This window comes from Gymnogyps californianus, chromosome 23, assembly GCF_018139145.2.
Source record: "Gymnogyps californianus isolate 813 chromosome 23, ASM1813914v2, whole genome shotgun sequence".
Taxonomy (NCBI): Eukaryota; Metazoa; Chordata; class Aves; order Accipitriformes; family Cathartidae; genus Gymnogyps; species Gymnogyps californianus.
The window spans coordinates 3131778-3154071 of NC_059493.1; the positions used below are offsets into that span (position 1 = coordinate 3131778).

Below are 22294 nucleotides of genomic sequence, written 5' to 3' on the forward strand. Positions count from 1 at the left end.
GCTGGAGCTGTGCTTCTGTTTGTGCAACAGCCCTACAAAGGCCAGGCGGTGCCCACTGCCCGGTTGCTGCTGCGGCCTGAGGCAGAGGGTGCTCTGAGCCCTGCCTGTGGGGAGGACCCAGCTTTTTCTCATCGGTACTTTCATCAGGGTTTTGGTGGAAAAAGGGTGGGACCCTCACCTGGTTTAATGGAAGTAGCAGCCCAGGGTCCCCAGGGCTGGGGTTTTGGCTTCCCAGTGTCCTGGGCATTGCCAAGAAGCTGTCCTTATGGTGTATGAGGTGCCCTCAGGGATGCTGCGCTTCCTCCTGGACCTGTCCTGACTCCTGCTGCTGCTCAGCCCCGCTAAGTCTCCACTTTGCTGCACTGCAGCATCTGCAATTTGGTTGCGACCTCTGCGGGACAGGGATGTCCCCTGGGATAACGTGGGATAACAGCCGGCTCGGAGGTCTCCTTCTCACCGCTCCCTTGACCCAGATACAAGGACAAGGCTGGGAAGTGCTCGGCCAAGCTGGCAGCACCCCACAGCTGGGGCAGGCAATGGTCAGAGGTGATTTGTAACAGAAGGTGCCGCTCAGGAGAAAGAGAGTGGTTTTCTATCTCCTTCCTCCTCAGCAGTTTTCAAAGGCTCTAAAAATAAACTTCCCTCATGCCTCGGGCAGCATGAGTGAAGCCAAGGTTTCCCTGGAAAGCATCGGCGGGAGCCGGGTGCCAGTGCTGGGTGCCCTTTCGGGGGGCATGGAGCAGCTTGTGTGTGTCTTGGGCCCCCCTCGCACTGTAGTGGGGCGTGTGCCCCGTGGAAACAGCCAGAAGAGTCAGGAGGAATAGCGTTTTCTGCAATTTGAGTGTTTCCCCCTATTTTCTGCCCCCTAACCTCCCTCTTTACCTCCCCCCACGCTGTTTAGACCTGTGAAACCGCCAGACCCGTGCAGCGCAAATAGGCTCCGAGTCGATTGGTTTTGGAGGAAAACAGCTTAAATAGTCAAAACATGCCCTCGGTTTTGTTAAGGCGTTTCCACCGTATCTCTCCCTCTGTAATTGTTTTCTCTGGCTCTCCTCAGGAGATGGACCTGCCCACCCTGGGGACGGTGGGTCGGGGGCCGCCGGGGCTGGGGGCTTTGGGCTGCGCGGGGTCGGGATGGAAATCGGTCTCACCTGCAGAGCAGGAGGGCGAAGCCCGTCGGGTGCGGGCTGGGAGCGGGGCCAGGCAGATTATCTCCTCTCCAATAGCCCCGTGTTCGCCGGAGGCAAGTTGCCGCTTTTCCATGCATGGGTTATCCCAGCTGCACAGCGGAGATAACGCCGCTCGCCCGCGTGGCAAAGCGCTTGCGGGGCTGGAAACAAACAGGGCCAGGTGGAAGGATGTCCCCAAAGGGGACCTTGGTGGGCTGCGATAAATGGTTTGTGGCTTGGGGGGGATGATGTGCCCCGGAGAGGGGCACGGCAAAGCGCCGTCGCGTATTGCCGCTCACCGGTGGTGAAAACCCTCCGAACGCTGCCAAGCCAGGCACTCGGAGAGGCTAAATCAGTTTTAAAAAATTTATTTATAAATAAAAACATAAAATTACCAGTAGTTTACATCGGTCACCAGAAATAACATCCAAAAAACCTGCAGAAAAATAATTATATGTACAGGCTGAGCCCGGCCAGCCGCAGAGCGGGCAGGGCGGCCGTGGCTCACACCGGGAGCGACACACCTGCGATGCGGACGGTCACACACAGCGTTGTGCAAAGGCAGCACGTCGATGCCTCCGGGCAATCACATCATACAGCGCTGGCTGGGGAGGACGCGGGGCTGGGGCGACGGGGACCTGGGACGGTGCCACCGACACCAGCGGGAGCAGGAACAGGGCTGGGCAGGCGGGCGCGGGCATCACCTCGCTGGGGGCTGCGGGACAGGGCAGCCGGGGAGGGCTCTGCTCCCCTCGGTACCCCACGTGTTTGGCACTGGAAAGCTCCTGGACACCGTGCTCTGGCTCTGATGTGGGGTGCGGAGGGGATGCAGAGCCCTCGGTGCAGGGCTATGGCTTGGATGATGTAGAAAATCCCTTCCGGCCTTGTGAGCGGGAGCGGAGCCGGGTGCCGTCCTTCAACTCCTGATCTTCTCTCCAAAACATCCTTCAGCAGGTCTGGGCGAAGGCTGGCTGACCCAGCGTGGCCCTGACCTACAGCCGCAGGGCTGGAACTGGGATTTGAGGTTGGCTTTTCTCCAGCGGACCATGGCTAAGGATTGGCTTGTGCTGTGTGCCAGCACCGGGACGTGCTGGGATGCCGCGGCAGGGTGCTCGGGGGCAGGCGCAGAAGGCACAGACTGGTTTCCGTGTGTCGCCTTTACAGGCTGGCTGGAGCGGGGTGAGGGATGCTGAATTTTGCTGCTTGTGCACAGCTTTGAGCCCTTGGCCGAATTTGCGGCATGGGATCGTGCAAGATCCCCCCGCAACCCTGGGATGGGGCTTCCCAGGCTGGTGCCCAGCTCGCTAATGGGGAAACAAACATATTGCAGTAAAAATACCATTGCACTAGCACAAAGTGGTCCCGGCTGGAGACCTCCGCCCTGGCAAGCTGGATGCTGGCTGATTCCCTCCCGGCCCGTGCCGAGCCATGGGGGGACAGGAGAGTCACCGCTGGTGATGTGCAGTGGAGCCTTGTTATCCGCTTGCTGGCGGCAGGAGGAAATTTTAAGAGCTGGGGTAGAAAACAAAATGAAAGTGGTTGGTTTGGGTTTTTTTAACGAGCTCCTGTTGACGGGATCCCGTGGACGTAAGGGCACGGGAGGAGATAAGGCAGCCGGAGTTCCCAGGAGGGACGGTCGCAGCGAGCGAGTGAGAGCACGTGGGGTCGTGGGGCAAACACAACCGATTTCCCCCTCAATTCCTCGGGTCAGACTGTGGCTTGGAAACTTCTGTTAATTCTTAAATCCAGTTGCCCGTCTGGCAGCTGGAGAAAAGGGACACTGAGTCCTTGTCCGTCAGAGCGGGGAACGCTGGGCTCGCCATGGCTGTGCAGGTCCAGGGAGGAGGGATGTGCCGGTGTGGCTGTGGCCAAGGGACAGGACGGGTGCGGGGTGGGCTGTGCTCGTTAGTGAAAGGTGATTTCGGTGGGGGTGTGGGCTGCAAGGAGGTGGGGTGTGCGTGTGTGTGGGTAGGGTCCTTCCTGAGGCACTACAGCAGCTGAAGGATGGGAGAAGTGGATGTGCAGCCTGTGCCGGCGGCAGGAGGCGGCTCCTCCATCCCACGGTGCCCTGGAGATCGGCACCGACCGGAGGAACGTTAAGGAGGTGTGAGAGCAGCACGGAGCTTCCTCCAGGCTGCGGGCAGGGAGCGGCTGGAAATGTGCCGTGGCCGATTCCTCTCAAAGACGGTGGGAAGGGCTGTGGTGTCCCCGTGCCCAGAGCTGTGCCGTCATGGGATCCCTCCGAGCCTGCAGCAGAGCATCCTCTGGGAGTTTTGCATCATCTCGTCACCTGACGGGAGATTATTTGCTGAAGTCCTGTTTCCTGACCACCCCCGTCGCCGGCTTCTCAGTCCTACAAGGGGGCAGAAGGGGTGCTGCCGAGGCGGCCGCGGGGGCGAGGGGGAGCTGCTGGCACGTCACCATTGGCACGAGTTGCTTGTTCACCTCTGTAACACGACAGGCGGCGGAGGGCACCGCCGCGGTGCGACGCGGGGAGGGGAGAAGGGCTGGCGAGCTGGCCAGGCCACCAGCTCCGCTAATAAATACATGGCTCATCTGAACTGTACAAGGCGCGGGCCGAGCTGCGGGGCAAGCGCTTCTCGCCTGGCAGAGATGCCCGCCCCCGAGCTGCAAGGAGGAGAAGGCAGACCTGGCTCAGATCTCGGTGGCAATGATGTCCTCGTAGGGGACGTCGGCGCCGGGTATGTCCAGCTCGATAGGCTCCTTGCCATCTTCCCCCGCGGCGAGCTGCTGGAGCATCTTCTCCAGGTTCTGGTTCCTCTTGTACATGTGCAGGTAGCTCTGCTGCAGCTGCTTCTGGTAGTGAATCACCTTCTCCTTCTCCTCCTTCCATGTCTGCCGCTCGTGCTGGAAGCCGGAGGTCATCTGCTCGTTGTTGTCCCGCTCAGCCTTCAGCTCTGCCCTCAGCCTCTCCACCTCTCCCTGCAGGGCTTGAGCATCGTCCACCACGGCGCAGGGCCTGGCCACCTCCCGGGCTTCGCTCAGCTGCTCCTTGAGGACGGCGAGCTCCGTCCGCAGGTCCATGATCTCCTGCTCCAGCAGGTTCACCTTCTCCCTCAGCAGCTCGGACTCGTTCTTCTTGCGCTGGAGCTCGTTCTCACACACCTCCAGCTCCATGGCTTTGGTGCGCAGGGAGCCCTCCAGGTCCTGGGTCTTCATCTCCAGCCCTTCCATCTTCACCCTCACCTCCTTCAGCTGAGCCTTCAGGCTGAGGATCTCGGTGGTCTTGGTGTTGAGCTCCGTCTGGGACTCCTTCAGCTGCTGCTTCAGCAGGGAGATCTCCCCTGACTTCTGGCACACCTGTGGGGAGGGATGCAGCACCCAGGTTAGGGCTGCACCGCGGAGAAAGCCCGCAGCACCCATGGTACCCCATGCAAGCCGTGTTGGGCACAGCTGGGGTTCAACATATGGAGACCCTGGCCACAAAATCCCATCCAGGGAGATGCCCCAGCACAGGGATCAATGCCCCGGGCTCTGAGGGGGGCTGGAGGGGACCCCACACTCTCCATGCATCAACACCCCAGCTGACACCGGGGGCTGCTAGTGAGCAGCCGTGAGGGTTTAAGGAGCTGACACCCCTCAGATGAGGTGTGGAAATGGAGGGTGTTGAGGAAGTGCTCAAGTCTCAATACCCCGTCCAACACGTTTGCCGAAACCACCGCTGACGGCTCACGCGGTCAGTTAAACTTGCTGAGCTTGTTTTGCAAGCAGACACCCAACTGCACCCTGCACCCCGCAAAATTGCAGCTGGGACCAAAGCATGTAAATCCCACTGGAGCATCCCGCTGGAGCCTAAAGCGTGGCTGGCACAGCTGCTCCCGGAGACAGCTGTGGGGGGTTCGGCGTCCAGCTGCACTCAGTGGGACCCTGCCGCTGCAATTCCGATAGGGCTTGCGAACAGCCTGGAAAGGTGGCTCCAAAATGCAAATAAAATAGAGATACTGAAAGCCATATGAGAAATCCTTGCATGCAAGGGAGCGAAGGTGAACACCACGCTCCTCGAAGTGTGCCGGGCAACAGCTACGCTTCTCCCTGTACAGCCGCAGTGAAATGACATCGGCGTATGTTATTCAGGGGGGTGAGCAGGCTCACTTCTGAATTTTCAGCAGTTTAACGGTCTTTGTTCAGCGATACCCAATCAGTGAGAAAATTAAGCTTAAGCACAGAGTGGAAGGTTTTACTGCTCTCTAATAAATGACCATGGCAAGTCCAAGTAGTTCCTATTTACACGTGGGAAGGCAGCTTTACTGCTCCTTTGGGGCAGGCAGCCTGAAAAACCCTGCGCTGGAGGTTGGAAACGCGAAGTTATTTTAATGACTGGGTTTTTTATGCAGTAGTTGTTTCCTTATATGATGTGAAGTGCTGAGGGGTTAAGAGGGGCAGTGAGTCACTCTATAACTTACAGAGCCTCCACATGACAGACTAGGGCTCTCCTCAGCTTTAATATCTATCTCCTACAGCCTGGGCTTGGTGCGCGCACCATCAGCTCTGCTCAGACCCTCTGTGGTGCTGCTGGACGCAGGTATAGAAATGGTGAAGAGCTGTGTGGTTTATTGCGGGTGCCGGAGCTATTGCCTTCCACGCACACGCTTTGCTTTCAGCATTGGCAGCCCGAGATGCCGCTCGGTGCTCCAGTGCCGCTTACCTCCCACTGGGTCTCCTCCAGCGCTGGGACGAAGCTGGTCTTCTCCTTCTCGTAGGACCTCAGCTTGGTCTCCAGCAGGTTTTGCTCTTTTATGAGGTTCTCCAGCTCCTCCCGGAGCTGCTTCTTCTCCTGCTGCAGCTGGAACACCTGGAGGTGAAGGACCTGCTGCGTCCGCTGGGTTTTCTGTGAGGTTTGCTTGAGCTTGCTGTTGCATTTCTGCTTGAGGCCCTCCAGCTCTTCCTTGCAGCGCCGCTGCTTCTCTTCATAAGCCTGGCAGGAGCTGACTTCCTTCTCCTCGAAGCTCGACTGGAGCTCCTGCAACTCTCCCTCCCTCTCTAGCAGCTTCTGCTCCAGCTCCTGGATGGTGGACTCATCCGTGGAGATGGGCGAACGGATGCAAGTGGTCTTCTCGGCGGCGTGATGGTGGGGGGCTTTGCCGGGGTTGAGGATCTTGTTGCCCCCATCGGAGAAGGACATGGCCTTGAGGCTCATCATGTTGCTGTCCTGGATGATGGCGCACTGCAAGATGTTGTGGGCTGAGCCCCCGAAGCGGCTGATGGGTCCCATGGGCGTGACGAGGGGGTCGAGCTGGTAGCTGCTGCTGGTGCTGTGGGTGGGGAGGCTGGACATGGAGTTCCTGCCGGAGTCGGACAGACCCCCCGAGAACAGCACCGGCTTCAGCTCCTGCTCCTTGGCTTTGTCCGGGGGATGCAGCTGCTGGGAGAGGTGACCCCCGTTCTCCGGGGAGGAGTGGAGGATGGCGCCGGACCGGGGCAGCACCGGCTTGAAGGCGGTCGGCCGTGCAGCCGGCTTCTCCGCACCCTGGGGAGAAGAGCAGAGCCCGTCAGCACAGACCGACACCACGTCACCGGTTCTCCCCCATCCCTTCTGCCCCCAAGGATGAGACCCCCATGGCGGGGATGGCTTGGGTCTCCATCAAGGGCCAAAAGCTCGGGATGGTTAAAACTGCCTCTGTCAGGAGGCAAATGGCATGTTTGGAAATGAAAGGATACGGATCATATTGCTGATCCAAATTCCCGAAAGCAGAGGGTGGCAGGGTGCCCTCAGCACCTCCCAGCTGCCCCTCTCCTCCCGCTTCCTCGGCACTAACTATTTTCTCTGAGCCTTCTCCTGGACCAGGACAGCCCTGTGGTGGGACCTGCACCCGCTTTGAGGGCAGATGCGGTCCAGTGGACACCCCCCACTTCTGGGGCCGCCGTCTCCCCTACTAACCACTTCCAGCTGACTGGGAAAGGACATCAGCTTCTGTGGCGTGGGCGTCCCGAAGTCCATGCCGCTCGTCCCGGCTTGGCTGCCCAGCTCCCCGCCGGCAAGCGAGGTATAGTCCGCTCGGTGGGAGCCGTGAGATTTCTGGCTGACCTTGATGTAAAAGAAGTCCTCATTCTTGCTGCTTTTGGAGCTGGACTTGTGGCTGGAGTCCTGGGAGAAGCCGAAGCGGAGCAGCCCGTCCGAGTACCTGTTGAGCTTTTTCAGGTGGGACGACTTGCGGAGCTTGTACTGGGAGGCTCGGCAGTGCTTGCTGTGGAAGCTGTGGCCGGAGATGAGGCTACTGACGCTGCCCATGCTGCTCCCGGGCAGGGGGGCATGCAGCGGGGGGAGCGGAGCCCGGCTGAACCGTGTGGCGAGGGGTCCGGGCAGCGGGTAGAGACGGCTGCTGCTGCAATCATAGCAAAGACCTCGCTGCGCCTGGGAGCGGCGAGCCTGGGGGAGGCAAAGAGAGCAGGGTGAGGAAAAGCAGCTTGGGAGGCGGGCGCAATGCTGCGCCCGTGGTCTGGGCATCGGCAGGAGCGGGGCGGTTTCTGACGATATGAGTGCGTAAACACACGCCTTCCACGCACGTTTGGGTACAAGCTGGCATCGGCACGTGAAAGGGCTTGTGCAAAGGGCACGTCTGCACCTCAGCGTGCACATTTCGCCAGGCGTGTGTCCGGGGATGGGTCAGCGTGTGTCGGGCGGGGGGTGTGTGTGCAGATGAGCTGGTCGGTCCTCGGGTGCATGCAAAGGGAGAGGGATGCTTGCTGAGGCTGGTACCCCGCTGCCAGCCCAGGGCTGCTCTTCTCCATCCCTCCGCAGAAGCCCCACGTGAAGGAGGGCAGCAGGCAAGGAAGGCAGGGAAGAGCAGGGCTTTCCCCTGCGCCTGGGGAGGGCTCCAGGAGCCTCCCACGAGCTGCCTGCGTCCCCCGGGGCTGGCTGGCACCCGCTGTGGCACGGCTCCCGGCCGGTTGGGCGCATCCCGCCCCGCACCCGGGGGCTTGTCAGGAGCTGCTGGGTACGGTGCACCCGGATGAGGCCAGGGGGTTATGAGACACGGGAGACTCTAAAAATAAGGAGAGGAGGAAAAGGGATTTGTAGTGATTTTTAGGTGCCTAATAGGCACTAATTTCAACAAGCGCCTGTGCGTCCTGCTTGTTCCATGCCGGATGGATCCCATTTTCTGACAGCCATCGGCACTGCGAGCAGCAGTCACAACCTCTCCTGCATCAGCCTGTCGCTCCCTGATTTCTCTCCAATTTTCAGTGCTCCTCTTAACCTACCTGAAAAGGGATGCTGTGAGGCTTAATTACGCTTAATGTCTGTGCAGCACTTAAGAAGGCGAGAGGCGTTATGTGTGCGCTAAGTATTGTGATCACGGTTCAGAGGTATGCGGGGCTGTGCATTAATTCTCTTCGCCATGGGGGAAAAAAAATTTAAAATAAAATCCCAGCTCCTGGTGGCCTTTGCGACGCTTGGCTCCCAGTGTCAGGGCTATAATGGAGATGCACCTTCCATCTAGATAATTAAAGGGTGAGGCGGGCAGAAGGGGGAAGAGCCGCTCGTAGGCAGAAGTTAGTGCATAATCAAAATGAGCTAAATCCTGTTTGCACAGGATGATGAGAGAGGAAACGTTTCTGCTCTCCGCTGCATGCAGAACAGCTCAAAGCTCCCACTCTCGGTGGTGTCAGCACTGCATGGTCCGGCTCTTCTCCGGGGCTGCCCCGTGTGGGGCTCCCACTGCCCGAGCAGGCGTCCCAGGGGTAAAATGTCCCCTGGCAGCAGGAGAGGGTTGGGTGGCGGAGGAGGTGCAGGCACGGTGTGCCAGGGCATCCTCGCTGCCTCATCCTCAAGGCCTAGAGAGTTGCTCCTATGTTTTTTCCATTCTTCGTTATGTCCTGCCTTACGCCTGCTCCGGTGCAGGCTCCTCTGCATCCTGAACAGGGTAACGCGAACCTGTGCTCATCCCTCAGCTTTATTTGTTTTCTTTTTCTCTGTGCCCTGAGGACCCAGATTGATTAAGTGTCAAAGAAAAGTCCCAGAAAGACAGAATATCCGCTTTAATCCCTAAATCCATTCTTGGGAGATTAAGAGAAGTAAGTAAGAACCAAGGTCTGAACTGCTGCCTGGATGCTGATATGCTAAAAGTGATCGATGACTTCGGCTTCATTCATTTTTATAGGGTAAGAGGCATAATGTGCGCAGAGGGGGAGGAATCGCTGCAGGGAACAGGATAATTGGCACAGGAGGCTGCTTCGCCAGCGTGTGTTCCCGACACCATGCTTGTGTGTATGCGCCTGCAGAAGAGAAAAGGCAGTGTCACAGCAGCAAAGCTGCCAACTATAGCGACAGCATCCCAGAGACAGCGTTCAACATGTGCGAGTGAGCCGGGGGGAAAGCAGCCGGTGTATTTACGTACACCTATGGCAGAGGTGTCAGGGAGGTTCGATGCCTTAAAACGCGGAGCAGCACAGGGTGCACGGACCCACTGCTCTGGGGATGCCAGACTTGCCGTCGCCGTGGCCAGAGCACCAGGCCCCTTGGATGGATGCGCCCTTGGTTTTTCGGGTGCCTGCAGAAGACAGGAGAAATGTGAGGAGGGAGAGCTGGGACTTTCCAGCCTCTTGGCAGGAGGCGTTTCAATCAATCCCAGCCCTCCTACACATGCCTGAGAGGGCTGGGCATGTCTTTTTCTTCTTCTTCCCTCTTTCAATTTAAAAATGAACACTTTGAAAGCTGTGGAGGAGTTGGCATTCATGCACAGTGTTAGCAGAAAGAGAAAGGCTCTGGAGACAGCACAGCTGGGAGCGCACCAGGCGAGCAGAGGGCACAGGCTTCGGCTCCAGCTTTGGGGCACCGCCAAAAGGGGGGACCAGACTTGTCCCCCTTCCTTGGTCAGCCTCTGTGGCTCATGCTTGCATCTTCCCCTGCGTCGAATCTAGTGACTGTGTGACTCTACAGGGAGCCAGATCAGTTTGCCGAGCCAGACAAAAACTAGTCTTTATGTACATACGTATATATTTAGATGCATGTATATATGTATATTTTAAGGGGTTTTGCATGCTTGGGAACAGCCACAGTTCAGTGAGGTTAGGCATATTGCAAAGTGTAAAAGGGGGTTGGAAAAAAAAAGTAAATCTAAGTGATACTGAGTGCAGGGTCTGAAAATGCCCCGGCAATGGTGGGTGCCCCAGTCCGTACAGCTGTGGGGAGGGCTGCTGGAGGTGGGGTGCGTGCCTGGGTGAGCGGGGCTGTGTGGCACCATGGCTGTAGGCACAAGCGGGGAGCTCACACTGCGGCGAGTGGTGCGGGCAGCCTGGATAAGCATGTGGGTGTATCGGGGCTCGACCTGTGCACGCCTGTGGGGTGCGCGTTGCGTGCTGTGGGTCCGTGTGTGCCTACCAGCGTGCGATGGCAATGCCACCGTACCAGCCCGCCTCTGTCCCTGAAGCCAAACGCTGCAGCCCCCCACCCGCTCAGCTCCCGGCCTCACCAGGCTCTCGGTGCTAAAGGCGATTACTTTGAAACGTGATTTGCCCTGATACTCGCCAATTAACGAGGACAGAAAGCCAGAAAAGACACAAGCCTTTCCCTCTCGCTCTGCTGCCTCCAGCAAATGAGCCCTTCAGAGCTCTTTTGTCGGCGCAGTGGTGGGGAGGGGGCCGGGGCGACGGCACGAGCCCCGCGTCGGTCGGACCCCCGGGGCGACGCTGTGCCGAGGGGCAGTGCCTGTGCTCCAGGACCCTTCGCAGGACTTCGAGGGGCTGTTAACAAAACCCATTGAGGTGGAGTGGCGAGCCGGGAGGCACGGGGCTCCGGCGGTGATCGCCTGCAGGATGGACCCCCAATAAACAGCCGTGCAGTGTGGGCCAAACCCACGGGATCAGGGGCTGAATGCGCGGGTGCACCCACTCTTGCTTTTGCAGAAACAGAGGGGAAAAAATGAATGGCATCCCACATTCATTGCAGTCATGCCTACCCTGCAATCGCACGTGGGAGAGCGACTCTCTCCATTGCCTCCTTTCTGAATGGGCTGCAGGAATTTAATCTTATCTCCTTGCAGCACAGTTTCTTTGAAGCCTTTCCCTCTTCCTTGCAGAGTTTTCACAGGCAGTAGCTTTCTCTCTGCCTTCCCCAGACAGGTCACCTTCGTAAGAGCCTTCGTTTCCTTCCAGGCTTCGCAGTGTTACTCCTTCCCTGCTGATCCTGTTCTTCTCCCCTCGGTATGTGAAAGCTTCCTTCTCCCCTGCACTCTCTCGCCTACTCTTTTTCCCTCTTGAATTATTATTCATCATTTCTGTGCAGATGCACCCACACATTTGGGTGTTTGTTGGGAGATGCAGAGATAATACAGAAGCAGCAGCAGCAGCAGCTGCCAAGAGCCTGGATCCAGGAGCAGCCTCCTTCCTCTTTCTCTCGATCGCTGCCAGGTGATGTGCCTCTGTTTTACTCAGTGATTTGGGTCTTTGAGACACCAGGAATGTGGCCCCAGGGGAAAACGTGGGCACTTCCATGGTAAAAACCCATGCATGTGCTACCTAGAGCATCTGACTTATGTTTTAATGAAGAGAATGGCTTAATCCAAACCTCGGAGTGCAGCAATCCCACTGAGCTGGATTTGGGATCTGCAATCAAAACCGGGTTCTGATTTCAGGACCCCCAACCCCAAACACTAACGAACACCAGGCCGATGAGCCGGACCCACCCTGGGCTGCGTGAGCATCTGCCGGTCTCTGCTCAGCCTTAGGAGCTCAGCCCGCTCTCCCCGTGCCCAGCTGCAGCCAGGCTCTCAGAAACCTGCTCATTTTGGTCTCCAAAGAAATGGCAGCAATAGGGCTTGGAGAGCCCCATCAGCGGAGCCGACCTTGCCCCCACCCTGTAATCTTCACCCTAATCGCACTAATGGGGATGAATTCAAACACCGCCCAGGCAGACGCCATCCTTGTGGTGTTCAATTGTGGCTCGGTGCCGGCGAAGGGCCCCATTACAAGGCTTTCATTCACTCTAATTCATTGTCCCCCGCTCATTCATTGACATTCATTGGGATCATTTTGATCGGAGGCAGGGAGTGAATTGAGTCCGGGATTCACAAAGCACGCACCATGTGTTCTGCCCTGATTTGCCATTAGTGAAGGGGGACACTCCAGATGAAGAATAACCAGCCTCAATTACATGTTACATCCACTCTAATAGCCCAGGAGTCCATCACACTTAATGTTATTTCAATGAACACTAAGAGAATTCATACCCACTGGCTGGTGCTTGTTAGAGGAGCCAGCAGTGGCTTTGGCAGGGATTTGGGTGGGCTTCATGCCAGCGCAGCAGTAGTAGACTGTGCCGTCTCTCTGCCAGTGTCCCCTGGCAGCTGGGCTCTTACGCCAGGACCGGGGATCCTGCTGCAGGCCCTGGAGGTGAAGGTGCAATTGCTCAGTAGGGAAAAAAGCAACAAAAGGCAATCTGCACCCGTTCTGAAGCCCATCGGCAGCACCGAGCGCTGCCTCTTTGCACCCAGTTCCTGCGGGAGGGTGGCTCAGGTCAAGGTCCCTTACGCTGCCCTTCCTCCTGCCAGCCCTGCTGGAAAAGCTAAAAATCAACACTGAATTCAGCATCAGCTTTGGAAAGAGCTTGAAGGAGCTGCGTACACCTCTCTTCCATCCGTGGAGCGATCGAGGCACCAATCCTGACTGGGGATGAGTCAACAAGTGGCTTTAATGGGAGAGCAGGGGAAAATTGTCCGTGTGATGATGTAGGCGGCATTGAGGCGACTGGTTTGAGCTATGTTTGGGGAAGCCAGTACGAGAATAAGAGGAATTTCTCAAATTAACAATGAATCATATTGGCAAAGCAAGCTTTAGAGGATATCGGCTCAACGCCCGCTGTGCTGTGCCTACTTCCATACTGTCTGGTCCCTCCACGGGGAGATGGCAGCGTTTCCCTGTGCGGGAGCCCTGGCTGAGCGGGGACAGGCTCCTGTCCCTGCCCGGGGACGATTGCTCAACCCACAGAAATGTGGTGTAAGTCAGCAAAGTCCCATGACTTTCAATGTCTGCATTTCTGCAGAGCCTCGTGCTTTCTCTCCAGCAAATGCTTACTGGACAGTTAGCCTGAGCACAAACTAATAGCACCAGCAAATATGTAGGCTAGAAAAAGTGATGTATTATTCTTTCTGTCTCCCTAGCCCGAGAGGGACTTCGAAGTGAGACAAACCTTGTTGCTGGTGGCTGGAAGGCTGCAACCTCAGCCAGCAGCCGTTTATTCCCAGGGAAAGCTGGTGTTTGCCCTGGCACCCTGCAGGGAGATACAGCCCACAGGAAAGTCAGGAGATGAGCAAAGTGAGCTGTTGGGAGAGGGCTGGGCTGGGGCAGCGTACGGGATCCTTGGGCTCGGCAGGTCACCGAACGACGTGGCGATGGGGGACAAAACATCACCGGCTTAACCTGCTCCCACCCGCCAGCCCAGCCAGCGGACAGCGATGGGACGGTGTCATTAAAAGAAGGCTGTGCTGGGAAGCTGATGCTCCCCGGCCAGCCCGCGAGCACCGCTCGTGCCGACCCAGGCGAGCCGGGGCTGTTTACGGAGCCAGCCCGTGTTCTCTGTGCACAGAGCAAAGAGGGATTGCTGGTGCTGAAACGCCCCGGCTCTCCCCCGCACAGCTGCACTTTATATTAAACAGCTTCCTATGCAAGCAAATCCAAACAGCGTTATCACGAGCTGGGCTCGAGACGGTCCCGGCCTCCCTCCTGCTGGCCCTGTACCCCGCTCTGGCCTCGGGGAGGGATTGTTCCCAAGATGCAAGCGCAGCAACAGCCGGGCATTGTGGGAATATCCCTGCACCGCTCTGGGAGCCTGAGCCTCCATGTTATTACCACCTTGGCTTGGTCTAGAGCTCTTCTTTATGCTCCTGATGCCATATATTTCTGCAAGTAACCCTCAGTCCTACCCGTGATGTCCCCAGCTCTCTGCTCCCACCAGAACCCAAATGCTTTCTCACTCTGCTCGAGGTTAAATGCAGCTCCAGGACCCTCCAGCTCCCAACCTTCATTCGACCACATGCGAAGAAACCCCACCTCTGCCACCCAGAAATACCCGGACCTCCTCACAGCTTCATCCCCGCTCCTGCCAGCGGCCTCGCGTCACACGGACGTCGGAGCTCATCAGTGATTCAACAGCCGAGCACAGCACCCACACAAGTCATATCAGTCATGCTCCCGGTACAAAGGAAATGCTTGTATGAGACATAGTTAAATATTCCTGGGGTGGAGAGAAAGATCTTTTCAGCTTACTTAATTCCTAACAGCATCTGGCTTTTCCCACTAATGAGCAACTAATACTGCAATTAAAGCCCTGCTAATTGGAAACTCAGAAATGCTCTGGTCCCTGCTTTTGTCTTTCGCAGGTTTGGGGACTTGCCGGGGCTGTGGCAGGCACACCTGAACGGCGACGCCAGCACCGGGGAACGGCCACCACCTCCGGACTGCTGAATTCACACCCCTCCCATGACAGGCACCGTCACTCCACGGGAAACAGCCGGCTCGGAGCCGAGACCCCCCTGTGCCACGGCACCGGGGCCACCAGCACCCGCTCAGTCTCCGCCGGCTGCTCGCAGGACCCCTCTGTTAACGGGGCAAGTTTCGGGGAAGGGTTTTTGCAGCCCGGGGATGCTGTCGGGGAGAGGGGGCTCCCGTTCCCAGGGAGGACCTCGCAGAAGGTACCATCCACGGTGGCCCGTCCCCGCGAGGCCGGCAGGCGCAAAACGGCCGCTCCTTCCCTCGGAGGAGGGCGAGGGGGCCCTCGCATCCCCGCCACGGGTTAGTTATTTTGGGAACCGTCTGGGGCTGGCAGCTGGTGCTGGGGTGGGTGACAGCTGAGCACGGCTTTCACTTGGGATCTGCGAGGCCCCTTCTCGCGCATCTATTTCCGACCCTGTAAAACACAATCTGCCAGGGTGTGAGCATGGGGGGGGGGGGGAACGACATCCAAAAAAGCTGGTTGCAAGGGACTGGCTTGCGCTAGGCAGCTCAGCATCTCTGTACGTCTTGCAGGTGCCTCCGAGTGTGGTTGGGAAGTTGCAGAGATGCTGTCCTTTAATTCCTGCCTGTGCAGCACCAATGCGGCAAGGTCTGTGCCTGGTGCTAATCGGCATAGCCGCAGCCCGTCAGCAGCCAGACCGGTGAGGTTTGGTGTCCTACACGTCTCCCACGTGCTTTCTCTGGAGTCTAATTGATGGAAAGGGCTTGCCTGTCCAGCTAAAAATAGCAAGAACTTCATGTAACTTGAGATGAGCCCTGAATACTTTTCCTCCCAGCCTTCCGCTTCCACAGGCTTTGCACGTGTCTTCCTCTGTCCCCCTAATTACGGATAAAACAGTAACGAGGGACAGTGAGCCCATTTCCCCCAGGTTATGACAAGATGGTAGCACCAAGGGTTTCTTTCACAAGCCAGTCCCTCCCCAGCCACCAGGAAATACCCGGACTAAGGCTCTTTCTGCTGCAAAACTCCCCCAAGAGCATGCAGGGGAGAAGCATCCTCTCCATGTACAGGGAAAATTTAGAAGTGGAGCTGCAGGCTGCCATGGAGACAGGGCTCTGTTTGCAATCTTCTTGCCTTTTATTGCCTCTCCTCCTCTCCCAAGCGGTTGAAAAGCAGCCAGGAGCACGGCCCGCATTGCCTCCCATGCTCCTGCTGGCCACGGCCGCCCAGCCCACCTTCCCTGGCTGCTCTAAGTGCTCAGGAGGCCCAAGTGGGTCTCCTCTCCGGTCCTGCACCTCCTCTAGCCTTTTGGCACCTCCTTGGTATATCTGGGGATCATAAAGCCAATCTGTGCTGCTTCTCTCTCAGCCTTGTTGGGTTCACGTGCAACATGAGCACTGTCAGGGTGCACGGACCCACCGTCTGCTCTCCCTTGCTCTTTTCTCACTGGTGATGGCCAGGTAGCTGGGGACATGAGCAGCCAGAGGCTGAGATAGGGCTGGTTCTCTTAGGACGTACTCCTAAAGTCATAGCCTGGAAACTGCCTGCTGCAGTGGGAAGCTTCGGCTGCTTCCCTAAGAAACAGGAAGGGAAATAACTGATCCTGGCAGCAGCTGAAAACCCTCAGTCTCTGTCCTTAGCAGTAAGGCTGTGAGTATCAGAGGAAGAATTCCTCTGAGGCAGGACCTAAAGATCTTCCAGCAAACTAAACTTCTCCATGTCGAGTCTATGCTTGACTTCACCTGAGCTCCAGAACTAAGCTGTGCATTATTTCTGTGCTGTGCTTCCTTGTTTGTGATACCAGTTATGCTGTGGTTTGTCTAAATGCTGGGTATTTTTGTACCTTGCATGATGCTCAGCCAAGTGGGAGCTGAGAAAAGGCAACTTCTGCATGTTGATGAAAAGCCAATCTCAGTCCTTGCTGTGAAAAGCATCTGCTGCGCTGCCGCTGTCTCCTCATCCTTCAACTCCCTCTCTTGCTTTCCGGAGTGTTACACATCCCTACCCCTGCTCTGCTCAACCAGGCTTCAATGCAGCAGACACAAAAGGAAAAAAAAAAGGCAAATTCAGTTCTCGCTTCCTATTTTCCTCCTCCTTTTTTTTGTCAAACTTGGCCCGTTGTGAAAACCACCCCTTTAATGCCTGGCTGCCAAATAGAGCAATTCTCTCAAAAGAGAAATGCACATCAAAGTTGCAAGGAATATTCAATTAACCTTTAAAGGAGATCATCCATAACTGGCTTACAGAGATGTCGTTTAATTGTTTAAAAAAAATAAACACAGGCACTTGCATTTCAGAGGAGCACGTCTGTTGAGACAGTTCTAGCTGATGGCTTGCTAAAAGGCAATTAAATATCTAAATGTTCCTTCCAACTTGCATTCCGAGCTAGAACCTCTGACATAGTTATCTTTGCTTAGGCAATATGGCAAGGGGCCCAATTCATCCCTTCTGCAACTAGGAAACCTCGATAAACTTCTCTGAGAAAATGCCATCGATGGCAAATAGCTCGGTGTGATTGCACGACGGCAAGTTACGATGGAGGCTTTTTCTCTTCCAGCAAGAGGGAGGCAAGCGCCCAGCTGCAGCCTCTCTGCCTCTCAGACCTGAGCACTGCCAACGCCCTATTTCTCCAAAAGTCAGAGGCTCAGGAGATGAGGCTCTTCAATAAATGCTTAAAAATTCTCTTATTCTAAGGAGGAGAGCGTGCACATGCATTGCTACCCTCTGCTGGAAGGAGCTGGCTTTCACAGAGGCCTTACGCTGCCAAGGAGCTAAATGGAGATCTCCTTTTAGCTCAGGAGGAAAACTTCTGTGTGTGAGGAAGAGGAAGGTCTGAACCTGAGCGCTGCTGTTGAGAGGACCGGGTTGCAAAGCAATGCAGGGTCGGCATTTGCTCCTGTAGCTCTGGAGTAATCCCAGCCCTGCTCGTGCAATGGGGTGTCCCCCTTCCCCCAGATTTCGCTCTCCAAACCCAGGTAATGGCCATGTGTGCGCACATTCAGGGCTTCCCAGAAACAATTTGCCCAGCCTTCCTGCTCAAGGGGGGGCTTTTCTTAATTAAGTGAGCAAGCACAAAACCCCAACAGTAGCAAACAACCTGCGTAGGAAAGACTTTGTGACCCACGTGCCAAATCTTTGTACATTCCCTGCTATTTTTAACTAATCCCTAATGGCAACCGTCCACTGAGGTCCTGCCCACTCCCGGCCGCACGCCTTCACCGCTGCTCTCCCTGACCCGGGTGCTCCGTGCCTCCTCCCTGCATCCTGCCCCCTTCCATGGAGGAGCTTTCTGTGCAGCCTTATACCTACAGGTCTCCTGGAACAAACCACGACAGCAAACCTGAGGGCAGCCGGTAAACATATAACATCAAATAAATTAGGCGGCGGGGGGGGATTTTTAACACCTCCCAGGAGAAAGAAATATTTATAAACACACATGCAAGTCAGTGGTTAGGGGGACTAGAAAAAAAAGCCTCCGAGTTTCCCATCACTGCTAAGCTTTTTCTAAGTGCTGGAGGATTAAGCTCCCACGCCTCGGGGTGCAGGGCATGGCAGCCCGTGTGGCTCCGCTATCGAGCAGCACAGGGCCACGGTCCTGTCTCTGCCAGTCTGCGCTGCTTTGAGGAGCAATTATAGCACCAGTTTCCTGTAACGGCTGCAGTGATACTATCTTTTCACACTTGTCCACGCAGCACCTTGCACCACGGGCTGTGAGCTCTGCCGGGATGTCTGTGGGTGACTGAGTGTCCCAGGGAGCAAGCCTGGAGCTCAGCGCTCGCTGTCGGAGATGGGGACGGGTTTTTGAATGGTCTCAAGGAAAGCAGATACGCAATCTAGCCCTCGACTGGGTTCTGCTCCCTGTTGCACTGAGAGCGGCTGCTCTGCGGCTGCCCACCTCTCTGCATGCCGCAGATGCCTCACCTGAGTGTGTGCTGAGCATGACTGTACCTGCCCGCAGCAAAACAGAGGCTTTCAAAGAGGGGGAAAACAGTGATTTAGGGCTAAGGATATCATCAGAGCACGGGCTGCAGGAGGCGCGGGACGGGAGGGCAGCAGCAGCTCGCTGGGACAGCATCCCTGTCTCTGCCTGGTGCCGCTCTGCAGCAGAGCATCTGCAAGGGCTGGGCTTCCCCCTTTCCCTGGTGCCGCGGCCCCTCTGCCCAAGCCTGGGCTGGGGGTCTGCCCCACGCACCCTCGGCACAGGAAGCCTGCCCTGGAAGTCCCTACGCCCACTTCGGTGGCTCGCAGGGGAGCTGGCTTTTCTTGAAATCTTATTTTCCTGCCTGAGTTTCGCATTCATTTGCCTCCTACCGCTCCGCAGCGCTGCCTGCCAGGGAAGAGTGACTAAGGGGTGGGTGGAAAAGAACGACTCAAGCCCAATTTAGCAGCCTGCGGTGCCAAGAGGAGGGGGTCACCAGGGGAGCAGGAGGGGCACCGGCACAGCTGGGGGCTCCGAGGGCGAGGGAGCTGCCACGGCGGCGAGCACAGCCCCTCGAGCGTGTGCGTGCCGCGGGGCTGCGGCTGGAGGCCTGGCAGGGAGCTGCGAGCATCCCCCGTAGCGTGCGATTGTGTTCCTGAGTGCACTTTTGCAGCTGTCATTAATTGCCCCCACCGCTGATTGCACCGATGATTTTGCACTTACAATTCTTTGTGCCACTGATTAATGGCCCTGGTGATTAATTGCACGGGTGATACCGCAGAATGGCTAACGGAGGGCTCTGCAGACCCTCAGAAAAGCCTGGCTGCAGGCGTCGGTGTGAGCTGGGCAGGTCGGCGCGGCGCGACACGGAGGGGCTCGGGGAGACGGTGTGCGACAGTGCATGGCCGTGACTGCAGGCTGGTGTGGGAGGCTGGGGCCCGGCGAGGAGCAGCCGGGCAGGCTCTGCCCTGGCAATGGTTTCAAAGGGAGGTTAATCAGCGTCTGGAGCGATGGTATCAGGAAGACAGATAGTGGAGACTCGCGAGGACTTTTTTCCTGCTCGTATTCCACTTGCCGCAGCCTTCAGTGAGGAAAACAAGCTCTCGGGAGGAATTTGGACAGCCATGGTAACTACTGCGGTAACGCAAGCCTGCTCGGGAAAATGGGTCAGGTGCTGGTCCCTCTGCGGTGAGCACACTGAGTCACACATGTAAGGAGTTCACAGGCCTCAGCTCACTTGTGAACACAGGAGAGAGAGAGAAACCCCCTCAGCACTGCTCTGCTGAGGAGCCTTGGCTGAGGAGGTGCCCAGGGCTTGGCACTGCTGGAAGGGGCTGACACCGGGGCCACGGGGGGTGTCAGCAGAAGGGGACAGTGGGAAACCAAACGCAATCTCCCTGGGGAGAAAGGCGTTCGTAGCAGGGATGCAGTGGTATCGCTGCTGCAGCTCAGATGGAGGCATGTGGGCACAGCCGTGCAGGGGAATCAGGGGTGGGGGATCTGGACAGGAGCTGTCAGGGCTCCCCCACAATCCTGGGCCAACTTCTGTGTGCGGGGCCCTCCTGCCACACCACTGGGAACCTGTACCCGCGGCCAAATACTCCTGAACCATGAGAAAAAGCGAGGTGCTCTCTGCAGAGCCCAAGCAGGCATCCAGCCCCTTCGGAGACGGCAAGGGGCAAACTCCTCAGCTGGCTGAGCAAAGAAGGGAGCGCCGTGCACCGAGCCTGGGACCCGGCTCCGTGCTTGCTCCCCACTGGAGTCAGCAGCTGCCGGGCTCTGCAGATCTGGCACTGAGGGCAAAGCGTCAGCGGGGTGAGAAGTGACAGCCCGGCGCTGACTTCTGCCACAGCCACGGCAACGCTCCAGCACGGCTTTTAAAGGCAGAGGTTAATCCCTGGCTTTCCAGGACCTGGGCGGGCACCCCCGAGAGCTGTGCATCCTCCGGTCAGCAGTGGCCTCCCGCCCACGCATTTACCACGCAGGCACAGATCCTGCAGCCTGCACAGTGCGCGCACACACCGAGGAAAGCATTGACAGACCTGCCTGGCCACGCGTACGTGCACCCAAGGAAAGGCTAAAACACTTCCAGCGATACCTGGCTGCACGCTCACACGCAATGACACCCACATCCAGATACAATTAGTATTTGCACACAGAGGTACCCGATGCCCATGCAAGCCACAGCCTCCACGCTTGGTAATCCTCTTCTACCCACGCTGCCCGCTCGCTTGCTGCCCATCCTACCGCACGCACACAGGCACTACCGGCAAATAATTTCTACCGCGGGCACACAGCCCCTTTCCCGAGGATGGCTCAAGGCTGATGACAGCAAACCAAAGGCATCTGCTCCTTTCTTTCTCTTCCGGGAGAGTTTGGGGACTGTAACCAGAAGCAGCCTGAACCAAGGTGCTGAACATGCAGAATTTCCTCGCTGCCTTGCAAAGAAGTTTTCCAGACTTCAGAGGGAAGTGAAAAGACGGAGCTGAGCCCTGTGGGAGCCGCTGGCGGCTCCGACCTGGCAGAGCTCGCAGCGAGATGTGCAGCCGGGAGAGGACACGCTCGATTTAAGCCGCTCTCCCGGGCAGCTCCCAGCCCGGGGCTTGGGCAGAGGCTCCGACCCCCTGTGCCCGAGCCCCGCGCCTTGTCACCGCAGGGTCGGGCCGGGCAAGCTGCTGCTGCGCTGGCCATCCCCGGAGGCACGGTGCCCGCCGTGCCGGTTAACCCCAAAGCGATGCATTCCGGTCGCTCTCCCCTCGCCGGGCCAGGCGGGGGGGGGAGTCCCGGCCGCGCAGCTCAGCCCCCGTCCCCTCCCCTGCCCCGCTGCCCGGAGGACGGAGCTCCCCGGGCAGCGGCACCCCGGTGGCCTTGCAGCTCTCCCCCCCGCCCCCCCCAACCCCACTCCCTTCCCCTCCCCGCGTCCCCTCCGTCCCCAGCCGCGGGGCTTCGCCCACCTCGGGTGGCCGCTGCCTCCTCTGCGCGGCGGCGCGGCGCTCCGCGGGGCTCCCGGTGCGTGCCCGGCAGCAGCATCCCCGGCGCGGCGGCGGAGGAGGAGCCTGCAGCCCCGCACCCGCGCATCGGCCCGCCCCGGCGCAGCCCCCGGCCTTTGTGTCCCGGCCCGCTGGGTGTCCCGGCCCCCCCCGGCCCCCCCCCGGGCCCCCGGCCTCGCCCGCCGCTCCCCCCCCCCCCCTCCGGCCCCGCGGGGAAGCGGCCGCAGCCCCCGCCCGGCAGCACGGGGCGTCGGTGGGTTGGGGAATGGGGGGGGGGGGAGGTTTCTTTGCTCGCTGTGGGGCCGGGGCGGATGCTAAAGGAGAGGAAAAGGTGAGAGGGGCTTTGGGGAAACGCGGCCGGGTTTGGACCATCGGTGCGTCCGTTCCTGCCCGGCACTGGGATTCAGTCTGGCGGCTTGGAAAGCTGTTCGGGAAAAGAGCCGAGAGGCCGGGGAAAGCAGCCAGCAGCGAGGGAGCTCGCCCGGCCGGGAAAGGTCTGGGCTGAAGTTCCTGTTTTGCTTGATTTGGAGCAGGGACTTGAAGCGGAGTCTCCAATATCCCCCGTTTGGGATGAGCACCGGGCTGGGCCGGGGTGTGTCTCGCTCGTGCCAGAACTAGTCCTCACGGCAGAAACAAGGACACGTTCCCCAGGCCTCTGACCACAGGGAACCAAATCGGTGAGGCCGTGGCCAGAGCCGTTCTAGGTGCAGACAGGGAAACTGAGGCACGGTACCTGCAGACCTACTCCAGCTACAGTGGGCGCAGGGCCAGTGGCGTGGTCGGGCGTCAGCAGAGGAGCCTCGCCTCG

The 22294-nt window shown here is 58.1% G+C and overlaps 1 protein-coding gene across 1 annotated transcript; it reads right to left on the reverse strand.

Annotated features, from left to right (window-relative positions):
* Positions 1 to 1527: 1527 nt before the first annotated feature.
* On the reverse strand, positions 1528 to 21472 carry LZTS1 (leucine zipper tumor suppressor 1). Its single transcript, XM_050910218.1, has 4 exons — positions 21451 to 21472; positions 7069 to 7557; positions 5836 to 6657; positions 1528 to 4490 (listed from the first exon to the last, which is right to left on the reverse strand). The coding sequence occupies exons 2-4, from the start codon at positions 7417 to 7419 to the stop codon at positions 3825 to 3827; spliced, it is 1839 nt and encodes a 612-aa protein (XP_050766175.1). The 5' UTR covers positions 7420 to 7557; positions 21451 to 21472; the 3' UTR covers positions 1528 to 3824.
* Positions 21473 to 22294: the final 822 nt, after the last annotated feature.

Coding starts and splice junctions, on each gene's coding strand:
- LZTS1 (XM_050910218.1), bottom strand. CDS start 7,419: ATGGGCAGCGTCAGTAGCCTCATCTCCGGCCACAGCTTCCACAGCAAG. Junction 6,658..7,068: donor TTCCCAGTCAGCTGGAAGTG/GTTAGTAGGGGA, acceptor TCTTCTCCCCAG/GGTGCGGAGAAGCCGGCTGC. Junction 4,491..5,835: donor TGGAGGAGACCCAGTGGGAG/GTAAGCGGCACT, acceptor CCCTCCCCACAG/GTGTGCCAGAAGTCAGGGGA.